The following is a 15097-nucleotide window of genomic DNA, read 5'->3' as shown; positions in this document are numbered from 1 at the left end:
GATATTGGCACCCCATTTAATTGGTTTTTATTAAAGAAACGGTGAACACAATGACTACAGAAGTTGATGAAAGAAAAAAATTTGGATGAAATTACGACACTTTCTCCAACAAAAATACTTGTGAATGAAATAAAAATGCACGTGAAGCTTACGATGAATTTTGTATGATAGACGGTAAAGTATCCGATGCCATGTGATCATGTTTATCTATTCAAACAGAACTTAAAATATGAGTTTAATGAATCAGAAGAATATTTAAATAAAAGTGATTCTGAATAAAACATAACTTGAATATTCTCCATTTTCAAATAATTCCTGGCCTCATATACGAATATATACCTTTCTTTTACAAACATTGGTGATGACGTTTTATGCATATATGCATCTACAACAAATATTTAAATAATATTAATATCTGCCAAAACATTTAAGTGTAATACAAACACATTTAACTGTGACCTCTTTTCATAAAGCATGAAAGTTGTTTTAATACCCATTTTATCATTTCTTTCTAGAAATACTATAAGATAAATACAAAATGTTCACTCAATCATGTATTTTATAAGTGATAGTATCCAAAAACCTACTAAAACCGGTATATTTTAAGCGTAATAATAAAGTACCCCTAGATTGCCAAAATAACGCACTGTGCTACGGCTAAATAGCCAAACACGCTAACCACTTTCATAATTATCTCCCCTGTACTTTCTATGCTACCAGTAGACAAGCCTCTAAAATAGAGACTTTGCGGGTTATTCCTTTGAAAAAAAAACAGTTTTATTTATCGTAATGATTTTTTTCAAATTCAGTGAGATTATCTGCAATCGGCACATATATAATTGCAGGGAACAGATAAGTATACAAACAGAACGAGTGGCCGCGGGCTATACAGTGTACACAGTGCAAGCCGTACAGAGAACGCGGACCGCACTATGTACTGAGCCGAGCCGCGTGCGCGCCACGCGGCCGGCGCGCTCTCGGCGCAGCTGCGCAAAGTGCGCGCGGCCCACCGATTAACCGGAAAATCAGCACTACGAGATTACTAATTTTTATTTATTTATTATAATATTCATCTTTTGGATATACGGTAACACGATTCTGGAATGCCCACGTCAATACAATGCAAGAAAATAGACTATCTTCAAGAGAACCCAGACGGAAGAAGACCACCTGGAAGACCTCCAAAGCGATGGCGTGACAGCTGCCAGTCCACGTCACAAGAGACGGATAACTGAATAGACATATCGCTCACTCCTTTCAAGAACGTCATAAATCAAAAATCGTAAATTTTCAATTGTGCATGTTTTCGGAATGCCCGGAAAATATACTATATTCTAGCAAAAGAGGCATATTTTAAACTTAATATTTACCCGCTACAGGGCAGAAAATGTTGTTTGTGCATTTTGAAGAAAAGGTATTATCTATTTTTTTTTTATATCCTAAACATTTTTCAAATAGAAAAAAACCTCCAGGTTTTACCTAAAAAGATCTATTGCACAGTAAAAAGTTCAATAAGTGGCTTGATATTTATTTTTAATACATTGTGTTATATTTTTAAACTTTAAAAACGTTCTTCTGAAAAATCAAGTTTTTTATTTATGACGTTCTTGAAAGGAGTGAGCGATATATGAGGATCAATAAGAAGGAAGAAGAAGAATTTCTTCTGACCTCCAAAGCGATGTCGTGACAGCTGGCAGTCCACGTATCAGACGGATAGCGGAATAGAGAGATCCGAGGATCTATAAGAAGAAAGAAGAAGAATATTCGTCTTCGTATTATTTCTTCACCTTTTTAACCTTCATTTTCTGGCGTGCAGTTGAAATAACCTACTCGCGGCTAAACACTTAACACCCGTGTCCATACAAATATTGTAGCCATGCGCTGACGGGAGTCGTGTTGAATAACGATAAGGATTCGTAGACGGTTTTATGTGTTTTGAAAACAAGGAGCAATACACTTATTTATGATGCTTAAATAGAAAGAAGAATTTGGTTTTGAACAAAGCTAGGAACGAAGGGTTTTCAAAATCTCAATTTTTTTACATTAATTATACGCATTGAATGTGTTAAGGCTCAGGTCATTAGTCCCAATTGATTATTTCCGAATTACGTTAAAAATTGTGTTTTTTTTCATTTCACTCTCGATTTGGCCCTAAAGTAGAAAGTAATGAGCTCATCTTCATGTTTTTCTTCCGGTCTCTCTACAATTATTGAATGTTTGCTGTCATTATGAAAATACCATAAAAGGTCACGTTTCAGCGGTTGCCTTTTTAACACCTATCCTCACCCAGGTGGTGGGGCGCCGCATCGAATGGATACTATGAATAATGCTCATTATGGGTGTTTGTGCACTACACGAAATTTTACCGTCCGGCACATCAGTTAGCGTGATTGACTTGGATTGGATTGTTTAAAACATTAAACCTTGAGTGTAAGTCCCCCTCCAAGCACAAGAACTCAGTCTCTTTTTTGGAGAGGCACAGCGAATCTAAAACATTAAGTTTGACATAAGTATAAATGTTTGGAAATTGTATTATGTAGTACTTAAAAATGTAACTATATTAAACAAATTACAAAAAAAAAGCTTTTGCTTTTGTCCATTTTTCTTTGGATCGGTGCTCTTGATCGGTGCGTGAACACGTTGCGTCTAAATTCGATATCGCTAAACTGTCGTTGTCGTTTTTATTTTTCAGAACCGGACTGCCGGACGGTAAAATTCCATGTAGTGCACAAGCGCTCTATGGGAAGGCTAGGTTATAGGCGAAGGAGCTAAGGGATGAAGGACATCACTACTTATTTTTATTTTTCGTTTAATTTGGCAAAATGAAAAAGACATCACTGATATGTGGGAATGAAAATGGAGGAGGAAGGTAGGATAAAAACAATTGCGACAGTGGGTAGGGCACTCGGGATTTCATATCAGTTTGCCTAGTCTCATTCTGTAAAGTAAATAAAGGCAACCATTTGGTTTATTTTATAATAGTTGAGATAGGTATCTCATACTAAAACCTACATATTAAAAACAATCACCCTTTAATTTGCTCTAGGTTTCCGCTCCAGTATTTTGAGGGGAAGGGGAGTGCGCTGTCCATCCACTCGAAAATTTGAGTTTATTTACAAACCATCGCCAATAAATCAGAGCTGTTTAACAACGAAAACAGATTTTCGCAGACCTTAGTGGAGAAAGGGCAACATTGTGTGATGTGTCGCGGCACGCGCGCTCCGCCCACAGGAGCGTGGCGCCACTGCCGTGCGCACCGCGGGAAGCGGGAAACAACATACAATAGCCCTTCAATGGAAGTGGTTTTTCAATAAATTCAAATACAGTGACGTTCTTTTTTCAGCAAACGTTCTTTTTGACAATCCATTATATGGTGGATGCTGATTTCTTAAGAGTAGGTACTTGAAAAACATTTTTGTATATAAGTGTTTCTCATTTAGGGTCGAGTTTTTTTCAGTATAATCACTAGGAGCTTTTTTCGACATTTCAACCCTTACACGCCTCATAATGAGATGGATTCTCAACCAGTTAAGGTCAACGATGGAGACTTTATAAAACTTTTATAAAATTGAACGTATGTTTATATTGACATTGATTCTAAACTCAAAATAAGTCTGGAGGTTAGGGTGGTAAAAAGTTGAGAGTAAAATAATAAATAATAAAATACTTTCAATATCACTGAACTTTTCTTTACTTTTATTATTTTTAATTTGTATGCTATAACCATGAAATAATAAAATGAAAAAAATAGAAAATTCTATATAAAACCTCCCGAATGTCTTAAAAATCCATTTTTAACAGACAGTTTAAAGTAATAAATTCTTAATAAAAATTAACGTATTACTATAGCATAATAACCATGCAAATTTTGATCGAAAAAAAAATAGTTAATCGTCTATTCTTTTTTTGAATCCACAATTTTTCGGAATAGCTACTTGCAAACAGCTGATTTTTATGTTATTGCTATTATTAATGTTAATGTCTGATAAATTCGTCGGAGATAGTTCTTTTTATATTTTCCGTACAAATCAGGTATACAATATCTTGTGTGGAAGTGCATCTGCACTGCTATCTAGCAACCAACAATTTTTTGACAATACATTTTTTTCCACTCTACGCCTATGGCTTCGTTGAATTCACTCGTTGCCCTAGCAAATTGATTTGTCACGCTAATATAAATGTTTTGGTTATATACTATTAACCATCATCATGTTGGTAAATTCGTATTCGAGACAGGATTAACACCCGATCTCACTTATAGGAATCGGAAAAATATTGCCAAAAATAATGCTGTTAAAAAAAATAATGGCATGGCAGATTATTTTCTTTTACACTATCATGACTCTAATTTGTATTATAAACTAAGTACCTGTGATAAACCGAATTCCTGTATATTGCAAAATTATGGATTAATATACGAGTAATATAACAAATGTAAAACAAATTATAACTTTTTACCATTTTTAAGATTTTTTTTCCATTATTTTAATTTGTTTAATTGTTCAAAAGAGATAATTTTTTAAAACCAAATATTATAATTATATATTTTTTTTAACCTACTGTTACATAATGATATGCATAAGGTATAAGCTTATTATTTTTTTACCCCCAGTCACAACTTTTGGGGCATAGGCATTGCGTTAGAATCCATTCTATCTTAACCTACTGCTATATTTCATGTTAAAAGTATATTCTTCTTCGTCTGACGCTGATTTACACCTATATTTAGGGCATTATATTGAATTGAGAGCAATAATTATATATCGTACATAAAAGAATTTTAAAATTATAATGCCAATGTATATAAAATATTTATTTAGGTATCACATTAAAGAAAATGATACCATGTAAGTTTTTTTGTTGTTGAATTACCTAACGTCCCAGTAACTCTGAAATATATCTACGGCTTATGCAACACCGTTTATCGTGACCCTACTTAGGCCTCAACATTTTAAGTTTTATAGCCTATGCCTACTCGTGAGTGGATTTACTCTTTATCTTTAAAGTCACTATAATTTCATGTGATTCGAGTAATACACGAAATTACGATGTGTAGTAATATGAAATAATGAGTGAAAATTATAGGCAAAAACACCCGCCATGTACGTTTTTCAAATCTCTGTATTAAAAATAAAAACGAATGTTACAGAAAATAAAAATAATGTACTCGTCCGATTATTTAAAAGTTATTTTGAATCGTTATTGTGTAAAAAAATATTTAGGCATCAATACCATATTGCATATATATACCATAACTCGGCTGTCCAAATTTAAAACATAGTAAGGGACATTTTTTTGTAGAGGTCCAAAAATGCAAAAAAAAACGCACTACACTACGTCATGCAATGTTATTACAGGAGATTACTTTTTAGAAGTTTCAAAAAGTAGTATGACGCACTTGAATAAATTTGTAATACAATTTACTTAGAAATCTTTAGTTGGTCAGTTGGAATAAATGATGCCTAATAATATGTTAGTTTTTTGTTTGTGTTTTAAATCCATTTTTGTACGGTGGGTGCACTTGATTTGCTTCTTTTTCTTCTTTTACTCTCTTTTGTATTATATAATTTCAAACTCATGATTGCACCCGTGCTCGCACTAGTCTGTGTGGTTTGGATATTACTTAGTTGTCCGGGTCCCTTGAAGAAAATAATATACCAACCCCAAGAGCTCTTTATAAATAAAATATTAGAGATTTTATACTCTAATATTTATTTAATGTAACCCTAGACTGGTCTCTGAATCCAGGAGTGATCACCTTGCCTTCATGGAAGTAACGATCAAGATAACACTGCGTCAATACGATTTAGTGCCCTATGAACCATTGGGCGCGGATAAGGGTTAGAAGAAAGAGCTCTTTTACCTAGGTAGGTTAAACGTTATGGCTACACTAACTGTCAAAATGAAACATGACTTTTATTTTTTTATCTATGGAAATGAAAAATTGACAGTCGTCTGCGGTCTGGAGTGATTTACGAATCAAATAAAATTATTGATCTTCAGCTTTTGTGTACCAAATGTTTTTTATTCTATAAATTATAACAATTTTCTTAGAAAGCTTTAATATTTGATAGCTGTAGTAATAATATTACTAAGACCAATTTATAAAATGAATTATTTATCGATAATATTTATATCAGTGTTCGCTTCATCATTTGCAGTAAGAAATCATTAATAACGTATTGTGAATATCACTTAATGTATTTTATAAAACATAACTTATTGATCACGAAACTTCCTGAAAAGAATACTCATCTTTACAGAACGGAAAAAATCTAACCTCTTATATTTTTTTTAGAGCAATGTTGAATACGATGGATGGTTAAACATAAAATTACAACATTCTTTTGGAATCAATGGTAATTTTACTAACAGAGGAAATATCAACATACAAAGTGTTAGATCTGGCGGATTCACAATTAATCAGCAAACATTATCTCCGAGTGAAATGGAAAGTTTACGGGTAATATTAATTATTCATTTGAAAAATATACATCTTCTAGAAAACTACAACAAATCTATATCTCTAACCCTTATCCCCACCCAATGGGGCATATGGCACTACAACGTATTTATGCAGTATTATCTTGATCGCTACTTACATGAAAGCAAGGTGATCTTCCTGCACTTCAGGGACCAGTCCAGGGTAATGTTAAATAAATATTAGAGTGTAAAATCACTAATATTTATTTTATAAATATTAGTGATTTTACACTCTCCCCCACTAGGAATTGATCCCGGGGCCTTCAGCATCGTAGCTAAACACGCTAAACATTACACAACGGCGGCAGACAAAACTATATACGCAAAGAAAACTATAGAAAGGATTGTTAAAAATAGTCAAATCAATATTTTTCATAATATTTTCAATAGTCATTTTATCAGCTGTAATTCGGAACACATTGCAATGTTCAATGTTAATGTTTTTTTCAGGTGATTGTTGTTATTTGATTAAATATTTTTTTGTTATACAGGAAGATGGATATAAAATCAATTCAATAATCAACAAACAAAAAACGAAATCCGGAACTAGAATAGATGCAATTTTACATTCATAAATAAAGTTGGTTAGTTAAAATTTAAAAGAAAGTTCAATTAGAATAAAATAATAACTACGTAATTTTTTCCACATGAATTTTATTTGACCAGCAACCGGGTAACTACGAAACCCGGTTGCTGGTCAAACAAAATTCATGTGGAAAAAAATTATATAATTGTTATTTTATTTTATACAATGCAGTTCCACCAAGAAATGTCAGTACAAAACTTAAATCTAATGAAATTCAATTAAAAAAAAATTGATGGTAAAAATAATGTGCTGAAGTTTTTGAAGTTAAATTGTCAAATGCATTGTGAGTTTGAAGAAGAAGGAAGATATGTAATTTATCCAGAATGATGTTTCTTTGTTTTGTAGAATTCCGCAAATGCTGACGACTTCTACCAGTTGAAGTCAGCCGTTGTAACTCCCGATGGGATGGAAAGTATATTTCTGTCCTCGGTGAAGGCAGCGAGCTTGTTAGAGACGGGTCTACATGACTGTATAACAATTTGGTTCTTGCACAACGGAGCGGTAGCCGCAGTGGGAATCACTTCATCCGGGGCTGGTTTCCAGAATGACAAATTCACTACTGAGGTTTTCGTTCGCCATATGGATCAAGCTCCCGTGTAAGCTAATTATAAACAAATATATTTATAGCCAATACAAAAGTAATATACATGTAAATAAATATATTGGCAGCTGTAAATAATAATGTATTTTGTATATTAAATAAAACATTGGTTTATGAGTCTACTAAGTTGTATTTTATTGTTAAAAACGCATAAAAAATTAATTTTGTGACAATTGTTTCGCATAGTTATGAGATTTTCAAACTAATGTGAAGATTAAATGGACTGATGGTCCTTATATCCTACACATTTGTTTGAAAATGCTATAACTAGGCAAAACAATTGTCACAAATGTGTTTTTTCAACAATAAAATACAACTTAATTGACTCAAGAAATCAGTTTTTTAAACATTTAACATATAAATTGAAATGGAGTTCTACAAATTAAACGCCAAATCCATAAATAAGTTAATGTATTATTTATTAATTTTACTGTCACAAATTGAAGCCAGGGGCGTGCGTTCCATTTAGGCAGAAAAGCTGTTCCTATCCTAATTTACCCGCGTGATATATAAAAACACAACCAGTACCTACCCTACCTTACTACCTACCTCTACTGCCTCACTCTGTGGACGCCACTAATTGAGGCATACCCATAATTTCATTGGGATATTGCATAGTATTGTATTTAATCAAATATCTTGTTTTCTTTATAGACCTGATACAGCGAGTTATATACAAAAACTAGAACGGGAGAGAGAGGCCAGGGAAAAAGGGGAATACAAAGATACTCGCTCCTTCCTAGCCAAATACGTAAGTTTGTTATTAATCAACCAATATTTAAATAGGGTCATTAAATTAAATAAATATTTATATGCAGTACACTTGATTTTCCTTATGGGTTGTGAAAAAATCCCGTATAATCGATTTACTGGTTAATGTGAAAACTTAAAGTTTTTTCAAATAAAAAATGCGATATAAATTTATCAAAAAGAAGGATTAAATTAGACTGAATGCAGTCGAAATGCAATAATTCAGATGAATGTTGGCAAAATAATACATGATAGATGTTTGAATGGTGAAATAAGGAAATAATGTAAGGCTGAGATAGGCATTATCAATAAAATTATGAAAGGTATATTGAGATGATTTTTATATGTGGAATAGATGAGAGGAAAAATTGGTAAAACAAATATGTACATGAGGCGAATGTGGTAGAAATAGAATCAGAGAAAAACTTGGCATTATCAAGTATTTCAGATACTTTATAATATAAGCCAGGTAAGGTCAAGAGTTGAAATAATCAGCGGCTATGTATGAGGAGATCCAATGTGGAAGAGGCAAAGAATGTTTACAAAGACAGAGTGGTGTGCCATTCTATTCTCTATGTCTACCTCTGCGGGGAAGCCGTTAGTTATAATACAGTTTGTAATGTTACTTATTCATAATTTTGCTTTTCAGTGGATGTACATTGTCCCAATCGCCATATTTGTTTTGATCTCCGGAACTAGTAACCCAGAACCTGCTGCTCGTTAAGTATTATAAAAATCTTTACTAATGTATTTATTAAATAGTAATAAAAAAATTCAAACAAATTCATAATTTCTTTTATTTGTATATGACGCAGTTATACCATGCAAATGTGATTTTTATAACGGTAAATTTATGCACTTTAATCTTAAAGAAATATTTTGTCAGTTTAATCCGTAGTGCCAAACTCCATCTGAGCTTCCTTAACCTAAAAGATAAAAAAGTTTAGCAAACGCATGAAATTTATTCCCTCTGTTGTGCTCCTATCAACTCAATAAAACAACATACCCTTTAATGAATACTCCTAATGGTCCACAGGAGATGACACTTTTCTTCCTAATACACAACAGTAAACACTTTTAACGTTTATGTGATGGGAAATGTATGTTAATGCAGAGTTGTCAAACTCAAAAGGTACCAAGGGTACCCTAAATACCACATAAGGTATTTTGGGTACGCCAGCGGGCCACATCAAAAAACTCAAGTCTCATTTTAATTTTTATCTAACTTTATATCAAAAAATAATTTATATCAAAGACAGTAACATGAGGTACAGTAGACCCAACCAAATGATTTCGTAAAAGAACATCATATGTTCCTGTACAAAAAAATTATTTCAATGAAGAATTAAAATAAATGAAAAATATAACCGCAGGCCGCAAAAAAAATATGCGGGCTGCGAGTTTGACATGCCTGTGCTAATGTATGTATTTTCTATTACATAAACATTAACCATTCAATATTGTGCACTGGGGAAATTTTTTTTGTTTGTTTTATCTCTTGTGTGTGATCTAGAATATTGGTTAGTTAAGAATAATAAATTTTGAGTATTTACAGGGCTTATAAGTAGTGTGGTGGCCAATCATGGGTAGAATATTTTGGAACTCCTACATATATCATAAATCTCATGATGCTTTATGGGGGAGCTCACTAGAGCCATCTATGATTAGTTTTGAGAAAGCTTTTTATTTTGTAGAGACCCTTTTATTTAGATGTATGCGAGAGGAGGTCAAACCTAGTACCATTGACTCAAAATCTGCGACATTAACCATCAGACCATGACCCTACTGGAAGAAATATGTACCTTGTCATTTGATAGATAATAAATAAAATAAAAACAAAGTTTTGGTTTATTTTTAATTTTTCATTATTGCAAAAATAATGAGTTTTTAATTTAATTCACATATGTATTTCGGATTTTTCTTATGTATACAAGGACCATTTAAAAAACAGATTTAATGTACATTTTCATAAACTTTTTTTTTTCATTTAACATACATAAATTATATGTTTAAATGGTTTACATGGCCTATGTTAAACTTTAATAAGTAGTGCAGTTTATTATACCGGTATTTTAACAAAACATCAAAAGAACACAAAAAAATTATGTGGACTTTGATTGAGAGACAAATGGTGGATGTAATTGAGAAATTGCTTAAAGAAAAATATGTCAGGTATAAAAAGCTACTTATCGTAACTATGAGGAGCCTTTCAATATGGTAAAGATGTGGGTTGAACTTATTAAGAAAGTTATTTAACTAATTCCGGAACGTAGCAAGCATTCTTGAAAAATGGTATGGTACAATGTTAAAATTAAATATAAAAATCGCATTCTTAAAACCTCACAATTAAGCTAGCTTTCTGTGATTTACTTGTATTATAATTATGAGGTAGTATTTTGTCCGCCTCCGTAGTGTAATGGTCAGCACGCTCGGCTACCGTTCTGGAGGTCCCGGGTTCGATTCCCAAGGGGGGTAAAGTAAATATAAGTGATTTTTTCACTGTAATATTTATTTAATATTAACATGGACTGGTACCTGAAGCGGAGGGCTGATCACCTTTCCTTCATGTGTAAACGATCAAAATAACACTGCGTTTATATGACACAGTGCCCTATGCACCATTGGGGTGCGGATAAGGGTTTTATTATTATTATTATTATTTTACAAAAATGGTGCCATACAAATTATGAAGTAATTATTATTATCAACTAAACATTTTAAAGTTCTTTTTCAAATTCCATAAGAAAGTAAAAATTCAATATATTTATATCTACAATGACATAACATGTACACAGATATTATTATGACTCAAACCAAACTGTCTTCTCATAATCAGAAGTTGGTAGGGAAGCATGAAGATTGTTTTACTTTAAACAAAATTTAGAGGTAAAATATGTGGCTTGAAATGATTGCTACAGTTGGGTACAGTTATGTAGTTGCGCAGATATTTAAATAGATTAATAAAATGTGATTTTTAATTGGGACCAGCAAATATGTGGTCCTAAAAAGTTCACCTCGATAGGTGGACAACATCGGAAGGAGAGTGAAAGAGCCAAGGAAAGCCTATATTTAACGGTGAACCACTTTGGGCTGACAAGATAACGGATTACTTTACTTATTTTTCAATGTTATAAATTTTAATAATCAAGGAATGCATAAGTACAACTTTGTATTGATTATTTATTGATTTTTAAATTATTATCTAAAGAGATTTGCGAGACATATACAAACAGTTCAAGAAGTAATCATAAATATTGTCAAATGAGAAAAAGTCTTAAGCACCAATTTTTTCAATTTCTTCGGCATCTTCGGTATCGAGGAGAGATATTTTTTTTCCAAAATGTCCCTCGATATCTTTGCAGATTTGCATCGCTTGCGGGGAATCGATGAGGTTGATGGCTATGCCAGACTTGCCGAATCTTCCTGTGCGACCGATCCTGTGCAGGTATGTTTCACAGTCGGCCTTTTGTTCCATATCTATTGGCATATCGAAATTAACCACAAGTGTGACCTGTTCCACATCTATCCCTCTTGACAGAACGTTAGTGGTAATTAGGACCTTTTCAAGTCCGGCTCTAAATCTGTCCAAAACTGCTATTCTCTGCTCGACGGTCAAATCACCCGACAGCACAGCGACGGAGTGACCATCCTTTGACATTTTTTCCGATAACCACCCGGCAGTCTTTCGAGTGTGGCAGAAGATAATCGCTTGCCCTATGGTAACAACTCCGTAAATATTACAAATAGAGCGATATTTTTCATCTTGGCCTCTGCATTTTACGTAATATTGCTTAATATTATCCAGCGATTCCTCTTCACGAAGCAATCTGATGATTAAGGGGTTAGGTACAATAATTTCAGCAAATTCCATAACCGCTCCGTCGTAAGTAGCGGAGAAAAACATCATCTGACATGTGGAGGGTAAACGCTTGTGAATCCTTATACACTGATCTTGATGTCCCTGCCTCGCGATCATCACGTCGGCTTCGTCTAAAACAAACACTCGTATCTTGCTTAAATCAAACATTTGGAACTTCACTCCCCAGTCCAACATTTTACCGGGAGTTCCGATGATGATGTGGTCTGTAATCTTCGTGCCTCGCGGTAACTCTTCTCCTCGGACGGCATACTTCAGTTTGATCTCGGGACAGAATCTTGCCATTTTAGCGGCAACTTCCCCAGTTTGGATGGCGAGCTCGTAAGTGGGGCTCATGCAGAGCACTTGGGGGTAGGACTTGGTGGTGTCCACTCTGCTGAGCATGGCAAGGACAAATGCCGCAGTCTTACCAGTTCCAGACTGAGATTGTGCGATCATATTTTGCGGTGGATCGGCTAGTAATGTAGGTAATGCAGTTTCTTGTATTTTTGAAGGAGCATTAAATCCCATAGCATAGACACCTTTAAGAAGGTTGGGTTTTAAATGTAGAGCTTCAAATGTCTTCACCGAGAATAAAGGCGAATTCGGGTCTTTTCGTTGAACTTCAATATCTTTTTTCGAGTCCACTAATCCTTTACGAATAATCTTTTGTAATAACGAAGTTTCAGCTGGATTTGGCGCGTCCGTATCATCATCGGCGTCTTGATTACTCCTTAAGTTCAAATTTGTTACTTTTTTAAGTATATCCACATCTTCCTCACGCTTATTTACAACCTTAGCCATAGTCAACCTGAAAACAAGGTAATATTTGTAGACTACATCTTTCCGGTCTTAAAGAATATAATACATGAAGAAAGGTCGTCAGTATAAAAACAGTAAAATAATAAAATATTTAGTCTGACACTTTGAATATGAATAATATATAAAATGCGTCGGAAGTATGCTAGGAAACCGAGAATCATAAAATAGATATAGCATATAAAAATACAATAATGATGTTTACGATCGAGTTAGCGTACCTTGATTTAAATATATATTTAGAATAAAGCGAATTCGAAGATTCAATATCGATTTCACTGACAAACAATGCACAAATGTTGACTAATAAAAATAAAGTTTGATCAAGTTACAAAAAACTACTTCCGAATCCGAGTAGTGAAAAGCACAGACTAACTAATTTAAAAGCAGCATAGACTTGCATAGACATTCCATGTTGTAGTTGACAGCCGGCAGATCTATGGTCGACAGCACGTTCTTCTTCTACTTCTTCTTTTTGATGGCTGTTCACCCATCTTGGGTGTTATAGCCAGTGTCGAGTTATTTTTTATTTACACTTTTTACATTTGACTTTCAAGTGTTTGTGAATCCACTAACAGGAATCTGTTGGTGCGGTTAGTTTTATTAGTAATGTTAGTTTGTTTAGTGAGTTATCGTACACCTTTACAAATTTATACAATTAATTTTAAAATATTTACAAATCATTTTGTATACAAGTTTGTTAGGGGAGGGAAGGTGAAGGTGTTAGCGGGAAATGAAACGTTTATGCTGGAGAGGTCTAAAAGGAAGCTCAGGTAGCCGTCATTCAACGGTCACCCAAAGAACATGTGATATAGATCCTCCTCTTCAAGACGACATTCACACATGGCAGTATCCCGGACATGTATTCTAAACAAGTGAGCACTGCAACAGCAGTGGCTTAATCGCATTCTGCATATAAATGTCGACAGCACGTTCGGATACTTACGAAAGTGATTTGGATCTTGCTTCTTGAACTCGTTGCTCTGTTACATTCGAAGAAATTTTGGAAATTCTGTTGAAATATTCCATAAAATACGTATTCAAAATATTTCATATAAAAACGTATCTCCCATAAAATAAGCTGGTACTTTCCGTGTCACTATGCACCCAACCTTTTTTTAAACGGAAAATAACGGAGCAACTTTATAAGAATATTCAATACGAAATAATAAACTTCCTTTCCTCGAAATTATAAACTCGGTTCCTTTTAGATTTCTTTATAGTCTTTATAATACTTAAATAGTAAAATTCCTTTCTGGAACAAAAACATTTCGCTATCGCAGTTACAACCATTAAGGTTTATTACGGGAGAAATTCAGTACTTCTTCAATGTTGTTTTTTCCACCAATTGTTAGAATACAGCCTTTTTTCCCAGTAAAAAGCTATTAGGATGGGACGATAGCCATAAATCAAATGCATTTCAACACCATCCCTCTAATTTCTATGAGGGTAAGCAGAGAGGATAAAACGCCGTCCTACCCTATCGTGCATACGAACTGCTTCTACAACATATAACAGTTACCCAGTACAGGACGCGGACGCCATCGGGAGTCAGCTCCGTCGGAGCTTCAGGCTCGGCACCTAGTCAGCCAGCTAAGTGCCGAGTCATCAGTCGAAGTCGTGTGAAGGAAAAAGTGAATAGTTTCGTCGCCAAGACACGAGATAGCCAGCGCTACATAGCCATCTAAGGCCGCCTTTCAGCCTTCATCATCATTATCCCCATCGAGGAACGCCAGATTCCTGCGCCGCCAGTGGTACCGATCATGGCCGCCTAATTCTTCCAGCCACGAAAGAACCGCCACATCAAGGACTTCCGTCGTCCATCCAGGAACACCAGATTTCTGCATTTCAAGGGCCACCCAGTCTTCAAGCTGCCGGCCATCACGTCAACGGGACCGTAGTTTGGGAACCACCTAAGGATCCACTCACTGAATAATCTACGCAACTATCGCCGAGTCTACCAGCAGGTTGTCGTCAACGGGACCAACCCCGGGAGCCGCCC

At 34.3% G+C, this 15097-nt stretch overlaps 2 protein-coding genes across 2 annotated transcripts; one reads left to right on the top strand and one right to left on the bottom strand.

Moving 5' to 3' along the window:
• The first annotated feature begins 5911 nt into the window (after window positions 1–5911).
• On the top strand, window positions 5912–9210 carry EMC10 (ER membrane protein complex subunit 10). Its single transcript, XM_088277662.1, has 5 exons — window positions 5912–6160; window positions 6299–6463; window positions 7415–7665; window positions 8325–8421; window positions 9070–9210. The coding sequence occupies exons 1-5, from the start codon at window positions 6110–6112 to the stop codon at window positions 9142–9144; spliced, it is 639 nt and encodes a 212-aa protein (XP_088133788.1). The 5' UTR covers window positions 5912–6109; the 3' UTR covers window positions 9145–9210.
• A 1051-nt stretch (window positions 9211–10261) lies between these two features.
• On the bottom strand, window positions 10262–13468 carry Dbp80 (putative ATP-dependent RNA helicase Dbp80). Its single transcript, XM_088277661.1, has 2 exons — window positions 13317–13468; window positions 10262–13087 (listed from the first exon to the last, which is right to left on the bottom strand). The coding sequence occupies exon 2, from the start codon at window positions 13078–13080 to the stop codon at window positions 11695–11697; it is 1386 nt and encodes a 461-aa protein (XP_088133787.1). The 5' UTR covers window positions 13081–13087; window positions 13317–13468; the 3' UTR covers window positions 10262–11694.
• Between the last annotated feature and the right edge of the window lie 1629 nt (window positions 13469–15097).

This window comes from Brachycentrus maculatus, unplaced genomic scaffold (genome assembly GCF_059751285.1).
Source record: "Brachycentrus maculatus isolate JH-2025_06_01 unplaced genomic scaffold, ASM5975128v1 h1tg000049l, whole genome shotgun sequence".
Taxonomy (NCBI): Eukaryota; Metazoa; Arthropoda; class Insecta; order Trichoptera; family Brachycentridae; genus Brachycentrus; species Brachycentrus maculatus.
The sequence above is the reverse complement of the archived record's forward strand: the minus strand, read 5'-3'. Positions and strand labels throughout refer to the sequence as shown.

Coding starts and splice junctions, on each gene's coding strand:
- EMC10 (XM_088277662.1), top strand. CDS start 6,110: ATGAATTATTTATCGATAATATTTATATCAGTGTTCGCTTCATCATTT. Junction 6,161..6,298: donor TGTTCGCTTCATCATTTGCA/GTAAGAAATCAT, acceptor TATTTTTTTTAG/AGCAATGTTGAATACGATGG. Junction 7,666..8,324: donor CATATGGATCAAGCTCCCGT/GTAAGCTAATTA, acceptor TTTTCTTTATAG/ACCTGATACAGCGAGTTATA.
- Dbp80 (XM_088277661.1), bottom strand. CDS start 13,080: ATGGCTAAGGTTGTAAATAAGCGTGAGGAAGATGTGGATATACTTAAA.